The following is a 23,611-nucleotide window of genomic DNA, read 5'->3' as shown; positions in this document are numbered from 1 at the left end:
GGTCTCATTTCAACTAGTGCTGTGCCAAAAATTTCTTCCATATTTCAATTTGAGAGAAAAGAACTTGCTTTCGAAAAGAAATTCAAAGGAGAAGAAAATTTCATAGAATCTCTTACGGGTTGGATTCAGAATTCTTGTTTGTACCTTATTTATAAGGTGGATGAGAAGTATGTGTGAGTGTCCTATCTTTGAGTGCACAGCCAGCTCTCTGGAAGCTGGCAGCCTGCAGCCTCCTTAGTTTCCCACATGTCAGGAGATGTCATCATGAGGTAATTCTTTTCAAGGGGCTTTTCTAGATCAGGAAGCACAGGCGGCCTGGGAGGCCGCAGGGCAATAGAGAGATGTATAATAGAAGGAAAATCTACACAGCACCTTTGACCACCACAGTGTGATTAGGTAATCCCAAAAACACCCCTAGTCAGACTTACCCAGAATGCTGAAATGTATTGTATTTCTATTTAAATTGTCATTGTTTCTAAATTTCCATTTATACTTATCCATTAGCAACTTCACATTTAATCTAAATCTGTGTCCTCTTTTGAATTCTTTTTGGTAATGCAGTAACCCTTTGTAAGATGTATAAATGGCCACCCTAAATCTAATCCGTATAGCCCTAATAAAAGTCTGCTTACATACAAAAGCAACAACTTGTTTACTCAAGGTTCCAACTGTGTTCTATAGGTCTTACTCCTAGAAAGTAAGCATAGGTTGAATTATAGCCTTAAGTGGTTTACAAAGCCATTCCACCCCCTCTCCCAGCCAAAAACTCACAAGATCACTTCCTTAACCAAACATTTGTCATCTCTCTTGGCCTCAGTTCTCCAGGTATAAAATGCAGGGTTGCCATTGAGGCAGAGCAGGGAGCATTATTACCCTTACCTATGAGAAGGCGTCAGAAAGACCTATATTTTTCTGCCCTATGCACTGGCTGTGTTTCAACAGGACTAATGGTACCCCACAGACTCACCTCTTCTGAAATGGCACCCTGTTAAAACCATATTACTAACCTCTCACACAGCTCTGCGATGAAGTTCATGGTGGAAGGTTGAAAGTGACCTGAACTGAAAGAATTTTGCACAGAAAGGACTATATTGCCAATTTAGGAAATAATATTGTCACACACTTTCCACTTCCCTAGTGGTGAAAAGATTCGAGGGCACAACTTACCTGGGTTTGATTTCTTTGAGAGCAGAGAGCACTAGGGTTTGCCAGGTTTTTGTGTTGGTGATACTTGCGTGATTTTATAAAGATACAAGCTGGGCATCTGGAAGCAGACTATACAGCTACTGCCACTGGCAATCCCCAGAATGGCAACAAAATACCCTCAAAGCGTTTTTAGCCTCCTACAGCCTAGATTTCTCCATCAGACACACACAGAGAGCACGAGCCTACTCAACAGTAACTCCTATTGACTTCAATAGGACTTATTCCCAGAGAAGAGTGTATGCTGGATTTCCACCTGCCATTTACCCTAGGAATAGACCCAGTGTGGCGTAGTGCTTAGAGTGTTGGACTGGGACTTGGGAGATCCAGGTTCGAGTCTCCACTGGGTTACTTTGAGCCAGTTACTGACTCTTGGCCTAACCTACTTCAGAGGGTTGTTGCAAAACTAAAAGAGAGACGAAGGCTAGATCGACACCAAGCAGGATATACTTTGAAAGCAGTTGGAAATGGTATGTGCAATGTGTTATGGGCCCAAACAGTTATCAGTGCATTTCAATACCATTATAAAGCAGTAGTGTAGCCACCTTGTGTTCCTTGCAAAAGGGGGAGGGGGGAAGGGGGATATAAGTGTAATAATAAATAAATAAGACATATGTCCTACATTTCTTCAGAGACCCCACTGTCATTATTGACTTACATATCCGGGAGTTGCCTTCACGGCACCGCTTTGCCAAAACCCAACGGGTTTCGCCAATGCAGGAGTCTGGGCGGGACAATCCCCACATTCGGCTCGCAGGGCCCGCCCACTGCCCGGCTTCAAGCGACCTATCAGCGGTCGCCGTCCGCCCGGGAACGCCCCCAGCTCCAAGCCGTAGCGAGGCTACCCTCAGGCTCAGCAGAAGCCTTGTCTCTCAAATGCCCCCTCTGTCACGTGGCGCCAGAAGAATGGACCTGAAGCCCTGGTCAGCAACCCTGTTAGGAGTGAGTTAATGCCACTGAAATCAATAGAACTTACTTCCGAGTAGACACCTACTAGGGGCACGCTTCACGGACTGTGGTGGGGAAATGGCTCTTTCTGGAAGGGAACAGGAGGAGAGCTGCTCCTTAACCGCCCCTCACCCTACCGCTGTCCCCATCCTATTTCCACCCCACTCATGAGTACCTGCCTTGCGCCCTCACTACCCTTCCCCTGTCCCTGGGATGCAGACTGTACCCCTCCCCACCCCCCCGTCGGGACAGGGACCTTGTCATATCTCTGCTGTCTACAGCGTCTGCTCATACGTTGTAGGAAGCAGTGAGCAGCTGTCAAATAACAGCAACAGCAACGATGCTTATTCTGCTACGATTTAGCCTTCATTAAGACCATTCCAAATCTATATGCATTGTCCTAAGCCTCAGCTAAGGCTAGAATCGGATGTTTTAGTAACAGCCATTTCCTTTCCTTAATACGGACTAGAGCGTTGATGGCATAGCAAACGCTTTTCTAGTAACCAGAGTTGCCTTTCTTTCCCCTCCTTCGGCCGGATCCCTGTAGGTTTAATAGTTGCCTGGCATCCAGAAATTCGGGACTCTCTTCACGGTCGCCTCTCGGCAGCATAGGCTGCACCTATTGAATTTCAGCCTGTCGTGTTGCTATTAAAAGTGCAGGGGCCCTGCCGGAAATACCACGTGGCCTCCCTCGAAGAAATGCAAACGTATCTATACATTGTCCAGCACCACCGTCCCACTCCTGCAAGTTCCTAGGCATGTGAACTCGGACTTGAACAAATGCGTGTGCATAGGACTGCGCTGCAGCCTTCATTGAGATCGCCCACCCCGTGTTTTCACGATCTCAGTTTGATATACGTCTCCTTCTTTAGCTTTCCACCTTTGTCAACGGCTCCCTCCGATTGGACAATGATCAGGTTCTACAATCGGCCACACAGGGCGCCGAGCTGTAGCTCAGTGTGGTGGGGCATCTCCTTTCCATGCAGAGCGTTCCAGGTTCTATCCCCGGCTTCTCCAGGAAGGGCTGGAAAAATTCCTGCCTGACACTTTGGAGAGCCGTTGCTGCTAGTCCGTGTCCACATCACGGGGCTAGAGGGAGCCCTGCTCAGACCCAGCAGAAGGCAATTCCCTATGAGGATATTAACTCCCCACCTGACCATCTCCAAGCTGAGAGGCTGCGAAAAGCGAGGCAGACTTTGCTGACGGTTAGCCCGTCGGTATACAGATGCGACAGGAGGCCCCTGGTTAAATGTAGTTAGGATTCCAGCCAGGTATGCAGGGAGTAAGAAAAGTACGTGGGATTTCAAGTAAGGGAAGGGCATAGGATTTCAACCCTGCATTCCACGAATTTCATTGGGACCCCTACTCTCGCGTCAGTGTGCGCAGGTTTGCAGCCCTGATCCACACAAACAAGCTAAATCGGCGACCTGCTCTGATTTGAGGCGATTTGTAGGAACTAAGAGCGCAATCCTCTGCACGTTATTCAGAACTAAATCGCAGTGGGTTTAATGGGGCTACTATCCTTTTCAGTGGGCATAGGGTTAGGCTGTGACTCTGCAGTCTCGCGAGCATCACTGAGCACAGTGCATCTTGGTTGCCAGTCAGAGGAAATCTCCATCGAATCTTAGCGTTCCTGCTTTACCCGCTTTAAAGATCTTTGGAAATATATTTGAAATTGATCGCTCCATGGAGCTGTTCCTCTGATTCGTCCCACAGCAGGACAAGTTTTGGGGGACACGTTGCAGTACCTGTATAGGCGGGTGTATTTTCCGAGGTATTCGATGGTGGGGTAGGGGAGATTGTCTCCCTCCTTTTCATTGCTTCCTGCTGGCCATGGTGTCTGGGGATAATGGGTATGGTAGTCTTAGACATCTGAAGGGCACCAGGCTGAATGAATTTCGTCTAAGCGCAACAAGGGATCCTTTTCTTTGAGTGGGGGGGGGCTCTTTAGCTTTGTATACTGCAGCAGGAAACATTTGCACTTAGAAATAAGTCCCTCCCCTACCATGGAACTTACTCCCGAGCAAGTGCGCAGAGGATCGCAGCTGTAGAATCCCCCCCTTAAAAGAAATCAATTTCCTTTTAGATGTAATTCACCGAGATACAATTTCATGTGTAAAATGCCTGCAGTTATGCAAGGAGATGTGCTGCTAAAATTACCCGCCCCGCTGCAGCCCGATCCTGTGAGCTTTCACTTCAAAGGCGAGCGCAGCGAGTTCAATGAGGCTTCCTCCGAAGCAGCTGTGCCGAGGGCTGCGGCATCTACTCATTCAGCTGCCCCTTGAGGGAGACAGCTCTTCGTGGACAAGTCTCATCGAAAGGAGCCGGAGCTCCCCCGGGACACGGGGTGGGGGGAGGGAGCGTGGAGGCGTGTACCAGGGCAGCCCGATCCTATGCATGTTTTCAATGGAACTTCCCTCGCAGGAAATGTGCTTCGGTTGCAATAGTTCAGCCCGGTCTTATGGCATATTTCCTCGGAAACAAGACCCTCTGTTCTTCAATGTGACGTCCCAAATAAGCCTGGGTTGAGTAACTCTTCTTGCTAGAACGGAAGGGCAGTGTGCTGGTTGTTGTTGTTGTTGTTTTGTTTGCTTTTTGAGCCGGTTATTTGGTCCTGATTTGGCTAAAGTTGAAGAGATCCAGGATTTTATTAAGAGACCCCACTACGCTTCTTCCAATAATTGGAGCATTGCATAGAACTGCAGCCTCAGTGTGTGTCCGTGTCCACGTGTGTATGTATATAGGGGTGGGTGTGAATACACACACACACACACACGTGAAGCCAGAGGTAATATCAAAAGAAAGCATCCCTCAGCCTCAGGTCAACCGAGGTTCCTCTCGGTTTCCCAACTGCTGCTCGCCCTGACAATAAGCCTCTGAGCTTCCTCCTTTATACTTCCGTGTGTGTGTAGAGAACTGAAGCCCAAGGGAAGTCCCACTCATTGCAGCCCAGCCTTCCCCAAACTTGGCGCTCTCCATATGTGCTGGACTACAACTCCCAGTATCCACAGTCTTGGGATGCTGGGAGTTGTAGGCGCCAGGTTTAGGGAAGGCCGCTCTAGCCACTAGGCTGCAGCGCCCGTGCTCTGCGTCGGCTGGGACGCGAGCGGCTTCTCTGGGCTGCGAGCGCCCACGGCCCCCAACAGCTGCGGACCTGACGGAGTTCTACGTGGCACTAAGCCGCCATCTGGCTAGGAACACGGCGGAGCCCCGCGTGAGCTGCAATCCCCGGCGTGTCAAGGCTTCGGTCTGGTTTTTCCCGGCTTCTTCCGCGAGGAGCTGGACAAACACGGGCGCAGGGAGGGCTGGCAGAATCTTTTCGACCCCGGAAAGGCCTGGACGAGCCGGGCCATCGCTTGACTCGGAAGCCCAATGGGAGGCGCTCCCCATCTCGAGCCTGGGCCCTCCAGATGCGTCGGATTGCAACTCCCAGCATCCACAGCCGACATGGCCATTGCATGGGAGTTGCAGTCCGAGGCATCTGGAGGGCCCCAGGTTCGGCCAGGCTGCCCTAGTGCTGAGCCTGGAGGCGCTATCCTATACACGTCTAGTCGGAAATCAGCTCCACCGCGTGAGATCGGCGCCCTCGCAAGGCCGCTTAGGATCGCTGTCTTGGGCAGCCAGCTTGAGCACACTGCCCTGAAAGGAAGCTTCGTGGGGCTTCCTTCCGACGAGTCACCTGCGGTGGTCGGACCAAGCTGCACCCAGGAAATGTAAAACGAAGGTGACGCGGAGGCGCAACCGGGAAGGAACTTTCCCGGCCAAGCCAGCTCAACAACCCCTTCCAGTGGTCATCCAAATGACAGATTCAGGAGTGGAGTGGAGAAAGAGAGGCCTTAGACCAGAGCTGCGGAACCTGGAGCCCTGCGGCTGTCCTCGGACTCCAACTCCCATCATCCACAACCACGGGCCATCCTGGCTGCGGGTGGTGGGGGTTGGAGTCCAAGAACCTCGGACCTAAATGAAGCAGGACCCCCATGGCATCTATGGGGAGGGTCCCCGCCCAAGAAACGCACTTTGAGGTCCCATCGATCCCAAAGGGAAAGTCACAGTCACACCCTGAACTTGAGGCCACTAGAATCAGGGCATGATGACTCTAAGGGGATCCATTGAACCCTACGTTGTCAGTGGTGACCTCTTGACCGCCATCCACCCAGATCTCTGAGGGCAGCAGAATCCAGAGGAGGGGCTTCCTGGAAGAGGGATAAGTCTCCTGCTCGAGGCGCTGTTCCCAACCCCTTAATTGGAAAGGTTCGGAAAGGGAGTGGATCTCTTCCAGAAGTTGACTGGAAATTTGCCTTTCCGCAAGATGTAGCGATAGCCACCACTTTGGATGGACAAACCCCTGGAGGAGAAGGCTGTCAGTAGCTACCGTTCCTGATGGCTAAGTGCTCCCTCCAGTAGTAGAGGCAGTAAGCCTATATAGAGCAGGTGCTGGGGAGCATGGGCAGGAGGATGCTGTTGCAACGTGTCCTGCTTGTGGAATCCTGGTCGACAGCTGGTTGGCCACTGTGTGAACAGAGTGCTGGACTAGATGGACCCTTGGTCTGATCTCTTATGTTCTGGCAGAAGCAAGAAAGGCAGAGGGTAGGAAAGGTTGCCGTTGTCCATCGGATCAAGAGGTCTCCTTGAGTCGCACTTGGTGGACCAGGCCTTCCAGTCTGATCGCTCCGTCGAAATGGCCTGGCAGTCACGGTCATTCAATCTCACCTGCAGAATAGGAATCGCCGCACCCCGGAGGGCTTACGGTGGAGATGAGCAAAATAAAAGAGTTTTGGCTTGGTTGTGCTTGTTTGCAAATAGTACATGAGCATCTCCGTCATGGGCTGTTTTTTTGCGGGGGGGGGAGCTGGAAGGGGGGAACAGGTCAGGCTGGATTATTTTATTTTATTTTATTTATTTATTTTGCTCAGCTGGGATCACGCTCCCCCTGCGTGGCCTCCCTGAAACCGCTCTCTCGAGCTCAGGGGGCCTGGCTGTGGTTTGCGAAATGTCAAGCAATTCGGAAGGACACAAAAACGGGCGAGAATCCGAATTGTTCCTGATAACAGAAACCGGGAAGACGAAAGTGCCATTACTCGCTTCAAGACCTCATGCTGCGGTTCTCCTGGATGCGGGGTGCCTTGCGTGCATGGGATGGATAGGTACAAGATAGAAAGATCCGTCCCTTCTGATTGGTTAATTATGGAGTGGGGAGGATTCCAACCCCATTAAAGCCCACCCACTCCCCTCTATTTAGGCATCTGGAAAAGTTCCGTGTGAGTTGCCGGATCGGAAAGTCAAAACTTTTACTGAGTTCTCCGTCTAAAGAGCTGCAATCCTGTTGGAAAGCCTCTTAAGGCACGATCCTATGTATGCTTAGACAAGGGGTGGGGGTGGGGATGGGGAAATAAGTCCTACAACTGCCAACAATGGGAAAGCTGGGAGGTGTAGGAGGTGTTCCTGTCTAAACATGCACGGGATGGCACCCTTAGTGTGTGATGTACATGCCCACAAAGAAGTAAGTCTCACTGAGTTCAATGAGGCTCGCTTCCGAGTGTAGGATCGCAGCCGGAACAAGGCGCAGCTGTGGGACGTCTTGCCCAAAGGAGGGCTCCCAGGTGGGTTCCCTTGAGGTGCTGCGTTCTTCCCCGAAGGAAGGGATGCGGGGCAAGCGACAGAGGGGGCAAAAATCGCCCCAGGCTCCCCCCCACAGCTAAAATCATCGTCAGCCCGGTGAGATCCAACCTCGTTCCGATTTGCTCCTCAGCTTTTAAAGCGTGTTAAAATCTCAGCGTGTGGATGCAAAATAATCGCTCTTTTCCCCCCTTTTAAGTCTAAGGACGGAAGGAGAGGCGTCTTTGATTATCCGTAACGCTTTAAACCAGCAATCCGCTCGCTTGCTGAATCCCAGGTGGAGTTTAGTTCTCGAAGGTTGGGAGGGGGGATAAGGCGTTGGGTGTTCCGATCTGGCCCTGCGCCGTGCAGTGTGGCGCGCCCCCGTCTTCATGACGACCCTGCCACCGCCCCCACCCCACCCCACCGCACCCCCGCCTTGGCGGGGACAATGGACTGGCCCGCTCTCGTCCCCCGGGGTTCAGGAGGGGCACGAAAGTCTCGGCTGCTGCCTGCGGCGAGGACTGGTTGGGCAACGCAGAAGGGCGCCTGCGGCACGACAGGTAGGGCAGCCTGCGCAGCCAGTTGCAAAATCTGGTCTCCCTTGGAAGGGAACAGCGCGCCTCCAGCACCCGCCCACTTCCTTCCTGGGAAGGGAAGCCAAGAAGGAGAGGGGAGCCAAGAAACTTTCCGCGGCGGTTGGCTTGCCCCCACCCCCCGGGGAGGCATTGCGCAGATCTCCCAACCAGGCAAGGCTCTCTCCCCGAGCCCCAGGGCCGGGGAGAAGGGCCAAGGGTCAGGGCGGCCCAGAAGGAAGGAAGCCGACGACACCACGCAGCCTGCTTTCCCTATCCAGAACCCCACCGCGTGAGTCAGCGAGCATAACACACCAGCGACACGCCGACCCTCTAGGCTTCGGCTGAATGGAAATCAATCCCCTCCCCCCATCGCTTCTCCGGGGTTATTTCCATTCAGGTTTACGTAAAGCAGTTCCCCCGATCGCTTCTCCCGGGGTAACCCCATTCAAGGTAATGGGAGTCAATTCTCCCAATCGTTCCCCCCCCCCCCGGTAATCGCATTGGAGCTAATGGGAATAGCTTCCCCCAATCTCTGCTCCCGGGGTAATCCCATTCAGGGTAATGGGAGTCAATACCCTCGCTCTCTGTTCCCGGGGTAACCCCATTGGGGGTAATGGGAATCGCTTCCCTCGGGGTAATCTCATCCTGGGCTTTTCCGGTGGCAGCCTGTTTTTGAACAGGCTCGGGAATAGCGCTCTCTCGCTCGCTCGCTCGCTCGCTCGCTCTCTCAACTTCGCAGGCCCCAAGCCGCAGCCTCTCTCCCTCTCGCTCTAATTGTGCTTCGCTTGACGCGGGCAGAAGGCGCCTAGCAGGGAAGCCTACGATTGGGAGAATGGCCTATTTATTTCCAGCAATTGAGAGACGCGCGCACAAGTGGATCCTTAAATCACTTCCATAAATACAAGCAAAGCCCCTCGCTGTGTCCCCAGCTTTCAGGCCGACCCGAGACAGACGCTCGCTGAAATACAAAGGGAATTATTCACTTAGCAGCCGCTTCCCCTCCAGCCGCCGGGGAGGAACGGCGTCTAAATCCCAGGGGCACCGAGAGCTCAGCTCCAGCCTTAAGCAGGGGGAGGCGGAGGTGAAGCGCCCTGTTGCAAAGGCCTCCGATCCGCGGATCCCCGACTCCCTTCGCCTGCTTTCCTGGCGCTCTCTCGTTCTTGGGATGGAACTTTTCTCTTTCTTACTTGCTATCTTCCTTCTCTTGGACGTGAGACATTTTTAAACAGCTGTACAACTGAGGCCTGTCCGCCTCTCTCTAGCACACAAACACACGTTCAAATGCACACCCCGGAAGCTTTGTACTCCGAATTAATTAATCCGGAATAGCTACCACTCCTTCCCCACAAAGACTTGCGAGGTATAACCCTTGTTTACGCTAAATGCCTGGATATCGGGGTAGTGGGAAGAATCCACACCTTACCACTCGACACCCTTCCTCCTTGTGACAGGCTGGTTAAAGGGTATCTGGGAGTAACTATTCCGTGTCAGGTAACCTTGAGCATAAATCTATTGAGTAACTTCTTGCAGATCTCTGGTATACCAGGACATTTTCAGAATAATTGTGTCATGCTGCAGCCAGGCAGTTTCTCAACAGGGATCCCTACTTGGGGTGAAGGGTGTGGCGGGGGGCGGAGTTCATGCCAATAAGGATTAGAATAACTGCTCCAGGCCTCTAACTCGGGAGATTTCCAAGTGCTGAAGGATCCCGGGAGAGTTTGAACAACTCCATTGGCTGCTTGGCTGCCCTCTCCTAAGACCCATGCCGTTGGATCGCCTTTAGCTTTTCTTGTCTTTGAAGAAAGGGGTGGGGTCCATTTGGGAAGTATCAGTAGAAAGAACAAACTCAACGCGTAATCCTCAATGCTAGAAACTTTGCCCTGAGCGCTTACAGGGTCGCCGGAGGGTGAACCAGAGGGGTGCCTCTGGGATCGCCTCTCAAAAGCGGAGGGAACTGCGCGATTTCTCCTAGGTTTTGAGTCCGCCAGAGAAGACGCCTGTCTGCTTACTACCTTCGGGGTGAAAATCAGCCTTTCCCAACCTGGAGTCAAATCCAATTGAAGTCCTACTTCTTGTAGACCCATTGAAACGAATGCGACATAAATTAGTCATGACTAAAGTAAGTCTTATTCATTTCAGTGAATCTACTCTAAGTAGGAATCGTGCTAGATTTGACACCTGGTGCCCTTCAGATGTGTTGGACTACAACACCCATCACTCCGAGGTGGCTGGGAGTTGCAGTCCAACACATCTGGAGATCACCAAGTTGGAACAAGCTCCTGTAGGTGGTCACAGGGTAGGTATACTGCCTACAGAAAACCCGCGCTCCTGAATTACCCCGGGGCAGATACAACCTCGGTGACCTTCCCTCGAGGCTGCCCCCGGGGTGCTGAAGGAGCCAATCACGAGAGACCAGAGAAGGCCGCCAGGGCGCCGGTGGTGCGGAGCGGAGCGCAAAGAGGAGGGCTGACGTGACCAATCCAGACCGCAATCCTGTGCCCGCTTTCCTAGGAGTAAGCCCCATTGAACACAGCGGGGCTTACTTCCGAGTAGACACAAACAGGTGGCGCCGAGATCCAAAGCTGCCGCCTTTCTTACCCTTTACTCGGAAAGTAAACTCATACTTACAGATGACACTGCTGAGATGAGTTCTTCAAAGGGGAGGAATCCTTCGGATTCCCTTCTTCGGAATCAGTTTGATCCCTTCTTCTTCCAATAGGAACGGCTCGTCTTTCCACAACTTGCCCTCCTCCAAGGCTCAGGTGTCTTCCCCCCCCTCCCCCGGTCCTCCTCCGCTGACAAGCCCTTCCAGCGGATCTCCCGCTTCTGGCTCATTTCTCAAGGGATGAAACAGCTATTAAGACCTGCGATCTCAAAGGGAACAATAGCGAAATAGATAGCCAGGTAGAGTGACGGAGGCGGGGAGGGGGACGCGGTTACCTGACTTCGATGGAAAAGAAGCGGGGGAGGGAGGAAGAGTCTCTAATTACCTCCGCCCTGAAATCACATTCAATCCTGCCTTGAAAAGTTAGTCCTTCTTCCCACAGAACGAGGCAGGCTACGTGCGTTTTTTAGTACTGATCCTCTCGTAAAAGGCTTCTCGGTTTCCTCCGCTCTTGCCTACGCCCAGCTACATTCATCTCGGCTCTGGATCCATTCGGCCTCGGCGCCCACCAGCATCGGCTTGAGTGAGCGAGAGATGGATAGGAAACTCGACCAGATTTGGAGGTGGGGGTAGAGAGGGCCAAGGAGGGGCCCTTAAAACGCCCGGGGTCCCTTCTGGATGCCACCCCCCACCCCCTGTCGTATTTGTTTCAAGGGTCCTCGGAGAGAAATTTTCACTGCTACGCTTATATGCTCCGTTGATTGTCTCTTAAAGGAAGGGCGAAAGACTTTTCTTCTAGGCGCAAACGAAATCTAATTTACAAGACGGATCTCCCGGAACGACTGACCGCATCTGTAGCGTTAGCAGATACCATTACTCAGTCCTCGGATCCTAAACGCGGTACTGGGATTGTGCCCCGTTGATTTCAATTAGACCTTCAGCCCGATCCTGGGAATGTCTACTCGGCAGGAAATCCGAATGAATTCAATGGGATTTTCTCCCAAATAAACAGACGTTACCTATGTCCTGTCCTGTCCGTTACAGTAAATTCAGTCCGCAATCCTATGCACAGTTACCTAGGAATCAGCCCTTTTGAACTTTGTGAGATTTACTTCTGAGGAAACATGTTACACACCTGGTGCGCGAGCCGCACAGAGACACGTGCACCTTATAAAATCTACTTCACAACTTTAAGGTTTTTAACTCCCAGTAAAGGACACGGATACTCCAATTCTAAACACGTTATTAAATGAAAGTCAGGGTCAAAGCAGGCATTACTTTAAATCTGTGTTTAGCACCTACATCTTTGCTTTCTTTCTTTTTCTTACTCTAGAGTAGGTGGAGGAGGCCTAATCCGGATTTTAAAATTCCCCCTATCTACCACACTGGGGTCCCGATCCTGATCGGGGACCCTGCACGTATTTTGAGCAAAAATGGAAAAAGAAAAAGACGTAATTGCTAGTAGAGACAGATTTAAAGCAATGTATAGCCCGATCCTACTCACGTCTTGGCTGACAGCTTGAACAAGGCTGTTCAAAATCGGGCTGCAAATCTCGCCAATACTGGTGACGCTATACACATATACCCGTACGCACAGAAACTCCGTTATAGAACCCACTGTGCCATTATTTGACTTTATGGAGAGGGCACGTCAATAGCTATGCCTTTTACCCAGGCTTCCGTGTAGTCCAATGGGAGAAGCAGCTTGCTAAGAACTCGAGCCGAGAAAGAGACCAACCTGTTTTGCCTCTTCCTTCTCCTCTTGAAACTGCCAACGCCGGTTCCAGATCACCCTGGAAGTCACACCGCAACAGCTTTTTTTAACTACGCACAGTCTTAATACCAAGAGTAAGCATAAATCCGCCCAGGAGTCATTGCTACCTGTCTTTGAGGTTGTTGGTTGAGGGGGAGGGGGTGGGGGCTGCAGCTCGATTAAACAGAAAGAAGACGGGATTCTGTTCGTTTACACGGATTTATTTGCTGTAAACATTAAAACTGTCTCTCTCAAAAGAAAGAGTATTTAGGGAGAAAATGTCCGAGTCTAACTGTCATATACACCATACGGAGGAGGTGGGGTGGGTGGGGGAAGGCAGTGATTTATAATGTGCCATACTGGGAATATACAAAGAAAAAATATACTACAGAATGTGGCATTAAAAAAAAAAAGCTTTCTAACCGAAAGCTAAAATAATATATTAAGCGACAGTTTTAGACTTCTTTTTCTTCCAAAAAACAAAATAATAGTAAAATTAATTTTTAAAAAAAATAATAATAAGACACTCCCCCCAAACAAATCCTGAAACAAAAATTCAAAGTGCTCAATAATTTCCAGGGAGTTCTGTATAGGAAGTAACCACTCTGGAAACAGCCAAAAAAGCTCGTGCATGCAAGACTGGTTTCGCTTCAGACAACAAAATAATCAAGATATAAACTGTTTTCTTTTAATCAGCATCAACAATTACATACGACACTTACAAACAAGGAATGCCGGACGGTGTTTACAAACACGGGGATATGGGTCCCTTTCGGAAGGTTTTTTTTCCCCACCACCACCCGGGGAGATTGCGGGTGGGTGGGTTGGGGGTTTGTCTGTCTGGATTTGTGTTAACACGTGTGCCCACCTATTGTACAATTGAGAAAAACGTTCGAGGCTTCTTAGAGAACTACCAATCTTTATAAAATCTAGCAGACTACATAGTGTCTGAAATAACTATTTATAGAATATAGACATTACTGAAATAGCAAGTGCCTATAATAACATGGTCCTCCTAGAACGTCACGCTTTCTCTCGATTATGTCTTAAACTTCGGGGTTCAAACCCCTTCGATTTATTCTCATGATTTCTCTCTCTTTCTCTTTCTCTCTCTTCTAAATTTTTAAAATCGGTTTGAATAGCTTATTCACCGATAGGCACAGAATAGGTTTTTGTTTAGTTCAGGTTTTTTTTAAAAAAAGAAAGAAAGAAAGAAAAAGCCAGTCCTCATCAGATAAATGTACAATCCTTTGCCTTCTCTCGATTCATGCCGCCCCCTCTCCCTCCCCCCCACCTCAACTTTGTAGCCTATATATTACAGTTTTCCTTTTACAGCAGAAAAACGCTTTAAACTCTTAATAAAGCGGGGAGGCCTGTGTGTCTGGGGGGTCATCTGAGTACTTGCAGCTAAGACCGAGCCAGCTTGCTAAGTCAAAAGTCCTTGTTCATAATCATTGGAATAGCAATAAACTCTGGGGTTTTCTGTTTTGTTTGGGGGCGAGGGGGCGGGGAGTGAAGGATACTGTTTGTTTGTTTGTTTGCTTGCTTGTTTGTTTGTTTGTTTAGGCGATAATAAAAAGCTTGTACCATGGGATCTGTGTGCAGTCCAAGGAACGTGATCCAAGATGCTGAAAGAGCCCCCAGCAGGTGCCTAGTCATGATCTGCAGAAGAGGCTAGCCACAGTTTGGAGGGATGGGCGCACAGCACCCAAAGGTGCTCCTTACAGACCAGGTGTACTCTCTCGCGTTCGCTTTTCCAGGGGCCCTCGCTTTGCTTCCTCTCTTTCCTTGTTGTGCCCCCCTTGAGGCTTTGAAAGTTCTTCACTTGGAAAGTGCAGCAGCAGAGTCTCTGTATCATTCTCTCTCTCTCTCTCTCTCTCTCTCTCTTCTTTCTTTCTTTCGCTCTCTTTCCCCCCTTTTCCTTTACCTTTCCTTTCCTTTTAAAAAGGCAAAGTGTCCAGGAACAGTTTGTCGATGATTGCCGGCGGGGGCACCAAGTCTTCCAGTTTCAGGTAGAAAATGCGCTGGAGGCCTTGCGTACAGAGCGTGCGCAGTTCCGGCAGCTTTCCCAGGAGTTTGGACAAGTAATTGGGCCGGTTCAAGCCGCCGTTGTTGAACGTCACGTGGTCCTTGAGGCAATTGACGATCTTGTTTTGGAGCTCTTCCACCCGCTTGGGCTCCTTCAGGCCGTGCCTCTCTGCAAGAGACCAGGGGCAGATTAGACGGGGCGGTGGGTGGGGAGGTGGAAGACCTTGCTGGAAGACACACGCTGCAGCATCGCTTAAGGGGGCAGGAAGGACATCATCCGCTGGAACTGCCCTTCTTTTATTGTTTATTTTTATTTGGGGTGGGGTGGGGGGGGGTGTTAGGCTGCCTCTCAAGGCAGTGTACAAAATAAAAGCCGTGCAAAAGAAATACAATAGGGGAAAAAACATCGATCAATAGTCAATAAAAAAGGCTATAAAAACGTCTTGTTGGTGTTGTTGCAGCTAGGGTGGTTAAAGTGCTTCAAGTTGCAACCCAATGCTCGTTTACATAGGAGTAAGTGTCATGGAGCTCCAGGGGACTTACTTTAGAGAAGAGATTGCAGGGCGTAAGGTTCCCCTTTCAGACTGCAATTCTATGCTCGCCTCCTTGAATGTCAGTCCCACCCAAGACCCGTCCTCCGCTATCTAGTGTGCAAAACGATAGGCTGTGCAGAAGTACCACACATGTGCTCACGGCCACACATTATGCCCAAAGGTGGTTTCTGGATTGCACAGATTAGCAACTGTGAGCATGGGATAAGGAAGTTATTCTAGCACAGGGGTAGGCAACCTTGTGACCTCCTGGTCTTTTTGGACTACAGTTCCAAGAATCCATGACCAATGGCCATGTTAGCTGGTGTTTATGGGAGTTGTAGACCAAAACAGATTAATTCAAGCCCAGCTGGAAGGCAATGAGAGGATTCTGATTTGCCTTAAAGAAGTGGGAGTGTAGGATGGGCTAAATAAATATTTTCACTTAAGCCAGAGTAAAAGGAAGCAGTTTGTGGGCAAAGGATGGAGCAATTAGGAGTAGGATGTGTGTGTATTGTGAATTTTAATTTAGGAGTAAAAGGGTACAGTCTTCTGGCCTGAACGGGAATTCTTATCTGCCTTAGGAACTGTATGAAAATGGGGTGGTTTTTCTGGATGTTTCAGCCGAACTGGGAATTGTGAGTTTTGTAGCTGAAGTAGAGATTCTAATCTGCATTCGTTGTTGTGAGTGAGAAGCTGGGTGCTTATTCCAGATTAATTACACTGGAGTAAAAGGGAGGGAAGCTGTTGTGATTAGGAAGAGGAAGCCAAGGTTGTGCTCACCTGTTACCATGGCCAGGGCAGCGATGCAGGAGAAGGCGGAGATATCTATGTTCATGTTCTGCAAGTTGGAGGAGAACTCCACGATGGAGTCGATCCATTCCCCAAACCCACGCACGCACTGCAGCCGGTGCAGCACCACGCCATTGCAGAAGATCAGCTTGCCTTCCACCGGGTTGGACCTGTCCAGAGATTCACAGGTCGCCCAGGGAGAGACAGACAGACAGACAGAGGGAAGAGAGAGAGAAGAGAAAGGCAAACAACTAATTATTCGTGGAGCAATAAATGGAGGGTTTAAGAGGCACCTAATTACCGAGGAGTTAATAAAATGCAGCTCAGCGGACCTTGAACAGCTCAGGGTTTCCTCATCAGGAAGGATCGCAAAGTGACCCACCCCCAGCACACACACACACACACACACACACCTATCCCCGCCTTCAATTCCTGCCTAGCGGGCCCTGGCTGCCTACCTGTAGGCTAGCCGCAGGACAAAGAGCTCCAGGAAGGCGGATTCGAAGAGCAGATCCTGGTCTGGTTTGGGGAGATCGGTGAAGCCGGGGATCTTTTCAGCCCAGCCCCGGATGATCTCCATGGAGCCAGTCAAGAGATCGTAGAACTGCTGGATGTGTTGCGTGTCCTCGCCGCTCATCTGGTAGTCCGGGTTCGCCTGGAACTGGGATCCCATTCCAAAGAAAGATATTGGGGAGGGGGAGAAAGGAGAATGGGAGGAAAGGAAGAGAGAGAGAGAGAGAGAGAGAGAGAGAGAGAGAGAGAGAGAGAGAGAGAGAGAGAGAGAGAGAGAGAGAGAGAGAGAGACCCCAGCAATTTAATGAGGTTCTCTAAAATATATAGCCCGTGAAATTGCTAACCCCGTTTCGAGGAGGGGAGCCAGGTTTTTATAACAATTAAACCTCACTCTGGCCAGTAAGGAAATTAGATGTTCCAGGGCAATTAATTCAATTAGGGGGTGCTAGGAGGGATGGCTGCTGGAAGGGGGAACTTGCTGTGGCCAGGAAGGCTCGGCTGAAAAGGTGCCCCCAAAGGATTGGCCAGGAGAGATCCGAGCAGAGTCCCCTCCCCTTCCCACCCCACCCCACCCGTCCACGGAAAAGTGAGTCCAGAACTAGTGATGGGCACTCTGTGTATATGCCATAAGTATGTGCATATGTATACATCCATACATGTGTACACACGCTCTTGCGTGCACACACGTATTATATATATCATATATACTTAATACATGCATATATGTCTGTGTAGATAAAATCCATACACACAGATGTATGTCAATCACTGTTTTTGATTTATTCAGATATGTACAGGCCTAGATGGCTCTATTTTGGGAGCACATACCGATGGGCAATTTAAACCATTATTAGTAATAAGAATATTTACGTTTTGCCGTACCGGTAAGGGAAAAGAGAGATTCCAGATCTTAACTCACACCTTCCCTCCCCCACCCTAAACCAGAATTAACTGAAGTGTGGGCATGTAGATATAGAAAGTGCTCCTCAAAGCCCTTACTTCTGAGTACGCCCACTCAGCTGATGGGGACTTCCAGAGCAAAGGCTTTGAGGATCATGGCCGAACAGGCCAGTCCTACGGGCGTCTCCTTTGGGAGTAGGGCCCTGGCTGACTTCAGGGGAATTCATTCCTTCAGCAGACTTACATGGAAGCAAGTCCTAGCAAAACCAAGGGCGCAAGGCTAAAAGTGTGCCTCAGCCAGAAAACAGAAACAAAAACGGGGAAAGTCCTTTTTAGGGAAGTTTCACAGGGCAATCCTCTGCATGCGCAATGGGGCTTACTCCAAGGGAAGTGCAGGACTGCAGCCTCAATCTGCTGGATACCGCCCCGCCCCCCCGCCCCCTTCGCTTTCCTCAGCCCGGATGCCTCTTAATAGCAGGCTGCCAACGAGAGGCCAATATCTCCGTGGTTTCTGCACCATCCCTGGGCGCGGGAACTCTCTCCTCCCCGGGGGGAGAAATGGCCTCGCTAGGGACTAGCCGCGTGTTCGTTCGTTCTCCGCGAGGAGGACCCTTAGGCGAATATTGTCTCCAGCTTACCCTGGAATAGTCCAGGCTGGTCATAGCCGGGTTGGAGTCGACATGGGCTCTCACCAGGGCACTGATCAGACTCACCGGGGGCGAGGGGGGAGAGGGCTCCTGGGGGCTCTTCGGCTTCGATGGCAAGCGACCCCTCCGGCCTTTTAAACTGTCTGTGCGAACCACTGCAAAAGAGAGAGCGGCTCAGCTCGCCCGGCCAGACGGACGAGCCGAGAGACGCGCGCGCGCCGAGCGTCCTTGCTTGCGGGAGGCGGCGCGGGCCCTGGTCCTTCGCGCAGGGGAGCCTTCCCGGCCGATGCCGCTGGAGGAAGAAGACGCGTCTCTTTTTCTAAAGGGGGTCTTTCAAAGCCCATCGCCCCCACCCCACCCCCACCCCCACCGCCCCCGGAAATCTCCCGGGCTGTGGAGGGAAATTAGGGCAGTCCCTCGCCAGAGCTCAAGCCTGCCTCGCCATGCCTGCCGCTGCGCTGGAATCCTTTCCGTCTTACACGCGAGTAACCCCAACGGCTCCTGCCCGGCTAGGATGACTCGCATCGGGTTCGAGCGCCAAGGAACGGAGGCTGGTGGACCCGATTTCAGTGGGGCTGTGAAGCCATCCTGGGTTTCAGGCAGAGCCAGCCCGGCCTCTAAAGGAGCTATCCGAGGTGCTGAAACCATTTTGGGGCTCGCGCTCAGCACCTCGGATAGCTCCTTTGGAAGCTGGGCTGGCTGTAACTGAAACCCAGAATGGGGTCACAGCCCCACCGAAATCGGAGGGAGTAACTTCCAGGCTAGCTGGAACTCCACACACCCCCTTCTTGGAGCGTTCAAGGACTGTGCTTTTGCGTGTGGGGTGTGAATGTGTGTTCCTGCTCTAGTATTTGCACACACGATCCACTGCACATTGAAGAACAGGGCCCAGCAGCTCAATTAGGCGTGAGCCAGCATGATGTAGTGGTTTAGAGTGTTGGACTGGGACTCGGGAGATCTGGGTTCTAATCCTCACTCGGCCATCAGCCTAGCCTACCTCGCAGGGTTGTCGTGAGGACAAAATGGAGAGGAATTGTTGTGAGGATAAAATGGAGATAAGGAGGACTATATAAGCAGCCTTGGGATCCTTGTAAGAGGGGGAAAGGAGGGATATAAATGTACTAATAAAATAACGTTAAAAAAACACCTTTGCTAAGAAGTAACCCCAACGGCGTTCAAGGGAACCTACTCCCTGCCTAAGCTCATGGGCCCATTTGAGATGGAAAGAGCACATTCTCCGATGTGGCAAAGGGGGGGCTGTGTGTGTGTGTGTGTGTGTGTGTGTGTGTGTGTTTGATTTTTATTTCTGTGTGTGGAAGTGTGGGGGGTGGCTGCTACCCCCTGCCCACGGGCAACCCGTACCTTCTTTGACCATGCCGACCGCGAGGCACTTCTGAAAGCGACAGTACTGACACCGATTCCGGCGGCGCTTGTCCACGGGGCAGTTTTTATTCGCGAGGCAAACGTACTTGGCGTTTTTCTGGACCGTGCGCTGAGAAGACAGGGGAGAAGACGGGGAGAAAAAGCCCAAGGAAGGCGCCATGGGTTAAACGGCATTCACAAGCTGGGGTTTCGCCCTCCCTCCGTCTCCCTCCTCCCTCCCTCCCTCCCACTCCTTCTCCCTTTTCCGAGGCATTTAGCGAGAAACAAACGGCAGCCCCTACTTCCTCCCAGCTCAGCCCGCAGTAGCTCCCCGCCAACGTTTGATATGCCAAGCGAAGGAGCGAGGAGACGCTGGGTAAATACAAATCCGTGGGCATTCATACTATTTACATTCCTCGGAGACCTTCTTCTCTTTCAAATGATAAGATTATTCAATCAGGGTTGGGGTGTGTGGGGTGGGGGGAGGGAAATAAAGAGATCACTTAATTTGACCATAGGGAATTCTGTTCCACTTGGTTAGCTTAGACACGGTTCTCTGTCCTAACCAATTTCAATCCGAAGGGGAAAGGAGAGCTCATGCAAATAGGGGCGGGTTGGGGGGGGGAGGGGGAGAGAGAGAGAGAAAAAGAGAGAGACATCGCCCCTCCGCTTCTGCGTGTCTCTGAATGAGGACTTGCATTTCCTTCTCTCCTTTCGGTGGGCGGATGGAGAGAAATGTACCAGGACCCCTTTCCTATTTTAGTAGGGGGAGGGGACGAGGACTACATCAGCAATTGGCTTTCCCTGCCCCACGCCTTGTCTGTCTTCATATATTCCGAACAAGGGAGCAGGCCTAATACAGCGCCGAGCACATTAAAAAAAAAGAACAACACCAGCGCTGAACCAATGCTAAAGTCGTGGTTTTTGTGCTCTTGTATTTCCTGCCTTGGACTCCCGGGGTTGATCCCTGGTGGGACATGATTGGGGAGGAGAGGGGACGTGAAATTTGGACTTGGTAGCCCTGTCGCTCCCCCGAGATCCCATCCAGACGTCCTCAAGGTCTCCTGCATCTATTCTTAATCTCACCCTTTAAGCATCTTTTGGTCTTCTGCGGTCTGTGTCCAGCCCGTGGCCTGACACGTCGCCTGAGCTTCATTCATTATTATGTAACTGACACAGTGGAAGAGAAGGTTCTATTCCCCCCCCCCCCGCACCCACACACCACCACCCCGTTAACAGAGATCGTCCGCCAAAGGAGTTATTGCCTCCTTAACTCCATTTGTCCCACTCAACATCAGTGTAGAAGAAAACGTGGCTAAAAAAAGAGGGAGCGGGGGTCTGTGTTTTGCCATTATTTCGAGGCACGGGAGTTAGTTCATCTCATCCGTATTAGAGTGAAAGTAGAATAAAGGGGTTTTCTGAGAGATGAACAGAAAGGCATGGGGTTTCTGTGACGCCTGATGTTTTCCCATCTAGGGTGACTCCAAAGCGGTTCAGTAACGAACTTTTCAGCCCTCTCGAAGCAAATGGTCCTGAACTGTTTTAGGGATGGCGAGTCCAGAGGAGGGGGAATAGAGGGACCCGTTTCAGCATCCCATTTATGTGGCGCCTGTCCGCCCAGCCACGGCGAGGAACAGCCTGGCTGCCTCGGCCTTTTAAAGACCCAGGAAGAGAAAGGAGGGCCTGGGACTGAATTCGTATCTGTAGACACGAAAGAAGACGGTGGCAGTTGTTCTGGATGAATTAACCCGAGTGAAAGCGCCTGGTCTTGTGGATGTGTTTGGGATCAAGAGGGTTAGGCCACCATTCTCACCAGGGTTTCTAATCCGGGTAATGGTGGAGGCATTGGCCATTATTGCAGACTAAAGTCAGAAAGGCGCAATGATCTCGGGTAGACTGTTGTGCGCGGGAGGCCTGGACCATACAAACCGGTTACAGGACGGAAAACCTCGCCGATGAGGGGCAAAGGGCTCGCGGGGGGGGGGGGGGATGGATCGCCGGGAGGGAGGGAGGGAGGGAGGAGGGGGCAATGGCTTTGCAGCTGTAGGCCTGGCCCGCACACGACCACAGCCACGCACGACACACACACCCCCAACACAGGCACACAGAGCCGGACTCGCAGAGGCAGCGGCTCACCTTGAAGAAGCCTTTGCAGCCCTCGCAGGTGCGCACGCCGTAGTGCTGGCAGGCGGCGTTGTCCCCGCAGACGGCGCACAGCCCCTCGTTGGAGGGCGAGCCCCGCGAGGGCGGCGAGGGCACCTGGGCGTCGAGGAGCTGCGAGGCGTGCCCGATCTGCAGCCCGGGGAAGCCCACGGCGGCGGCAGCGGCGGCGGCAGCGGCGGCCTGCTTGCGGATGGGGCTGGGCAGAGCGAAGGGCTGCCCGTCGTGGTGGTGATGGTGGTGGTGGTGGTGGCCGCCGTGGGCCGAGGGCTCGCCGCCGTTGAGCGGCAGGGCGTGCAGGGCGCCGTCGAAGCGCATCTGGCAGCTGCCCACCGGCGTGCCCGGCGGCGACTGCTTGAAGGAGAAGAGCGAGAGGCGCGGCACGGCCGTCGGGGCCGCCTTGTGCAGGCCGCCGCCCCCGCCGCCCGCCGCGCCGCCGCCGCCGTAGGCCTGGTGGTGGTGATGGTGGTGGTGGTGGTGGAAGCCGTGCAGGGGCCCCGCCTCGTCCCAGACGCTCTGGCCCGGCGCGAAGCCGGCCGAAGGGGCGGGCGGCGACGAGCAGGGCTTGTAGTAGACGGCCAGCTCGTCGGGCTGCTGCGGCCCGCCGGCCGGGGGCTGCTGCGGCGGAGGCGGCGGAGGAGGGGGCGGCGGCGGGTAGCCGTGGCCGTGGGCGTGCAGGGGCAGCTCCTCGACCTTGATGGAGGGCGGCGCCGGCGGCGGCGGCGGCTGCGAGGGCATTTGGTAGAGGCAGGGCGGCTTGACGTCGTAGCCGGCGGCGGCTGCTGCGGCGGCGGCGCCGTAGTTGTCCATAAAGGTACTGAAGCTGGGGAGAGAAGTGGTGGCAGTGATTTCAGTGTTGGTCAGGTCCATGCTAAACTTCACAAACTCGGGCGTTAAGAAGTCCGAGCTGTACTCCCCGGCAGCCGCCGAGTGGTGGTACGCGTAGCTCTGCGTGGCCGGGCTGGCTCCTTGAGGCGAGGACCCGTACTGAGCCTGGACGCAGGGCATGGCTGCAAACGAAACACGGCACAACAACAACATGGCTCAGCGATCCTGGGCAACAACAAGCCCCGACGGGGCGACCCGCCTCAGCCCTCCTCCTCCTCTTCCTCTTCTTCCTCCTCCTCCTCCTCCTCCTCCTCCTCCTCCTCACCCTGCCCTTGCCCTTCCCCTCCTCCCTCACCGCTGCCCACTCCTGGGATGTGGATTTTGGGCTTGGGGGTGGGGTGGGGAGAGACAGAGAGTAGATGGGAACAGAGGTAACAGAGGTAGATGGGAAGTGCGGAAAGAAGTAGGGCTGGCAGAGAGATCGGGGGCAGAAGGACGGAAGAAAAGAGAGGGTGGCCAGAAAGGAGCGGGGTGGTGGAAAGGGAAGCTGCGGGGGGGGGGGGCTGCAGCGAACGCGCTGGCGATGGAAAGGGAGGGAGAGGTGGATGGGAGGGAGAAGGAGGCGCCTGGGACGGGAGCCAAGTGTTGGGGCAGGTGGATCAGGGAGAGAAAGAGGTAGGGAAGAAGGTGGGGTATATCGAGGTAGTGATGGGGGAATGGAGGGGGCAGAGAGGAGGGAGGAGGTCAGGGGAACAGGGAAAATGGATCGCGGGCGGAGAAGGAGGTGGATGGGAGCCCTCCTCTAAGTAGACAAGCCGAAGAGGGGCAGTCTGGGGGCTGTCTGCGCTTGAACCTGCAGCCTGTATCTATTCCCCCCCCCCACACACAATGCCTTCTCCTTCCCCCTATCATCAGTTCTTCCCCCTCCCCATCCCTGATTTTGCATGAGCAGAGCCCCCCCCCCCCCGCTTCTCTGGATGCATCAGACGGAATGGGGCATCAAGGGAGAGAGAGTTTGCGACCCGGTGGCCAGGGGCTGGAGGGGGGGGCTATTGGAGAAGGAGGAGGAAGGAAAGTAGCAAGCAGCTCACCCACCTTCAGCCGAGCGAGAGGCGTTTTCGGGGGGATTAAAGGCGGACAGCGTCGGAATTCAGCGGAGGGACAAGTGG

General features: G+C 52.6%; 1 protein-coding gene across 1 annotated transcript; it reads right to left on the bottom strand.

Moving 5' to 3' along the window:
• Positions 1-14,622: 14,622 nt before the first annotated feature.
• NR4A2 (nuclear receptor subfamily 4 group A member 2) lies at positions 14,623-23,583 on the bottom strand. Its single transcript, XM_063118625.1, has 7 exons — positions 23,538-23,583; positions 21,591-22,624; positions 19,455-19,584; positions 18,084-18,247; positions 16,491-16,693; positions 16,024-16,202; positions 14,623-14,879 (listed from the first exon to the last, which is right to left on the bottom strand). The coding sequence occupies exons 2-7, from the start codon at positions 22,620-22,622 to the stop codon at positions 14,623-14,625; spliced, it is 1,965 nt and encodes a 654-aa protein (XP_062974695.1). The 5' UTR covers positions 22,623-22,624; positions 23,538-23,583.
• Positions 23,584-23,611: the final 28 nt, after the last annotated feature.

Source organism: Elgaria multicarinata, chromosome 2 (assembly GCF_023053635.1).
Source record: "Elgaria multicarinata webbii isolate HBS135686 ecotype San Diego chromosome 2, rElgMul1.1.pri, whole genome shotgun sequence".
In the NCBI taxonomy this organism is placed as follows: Eukaryota; Metazoa; Chordata; class Lepidosauria; order Squamata; family Anguidae; genus Elgaria; species Elgaria multicarinata.
This window is presented reverse-complemented; position numbering and strand designations above follow the sequence as displayed.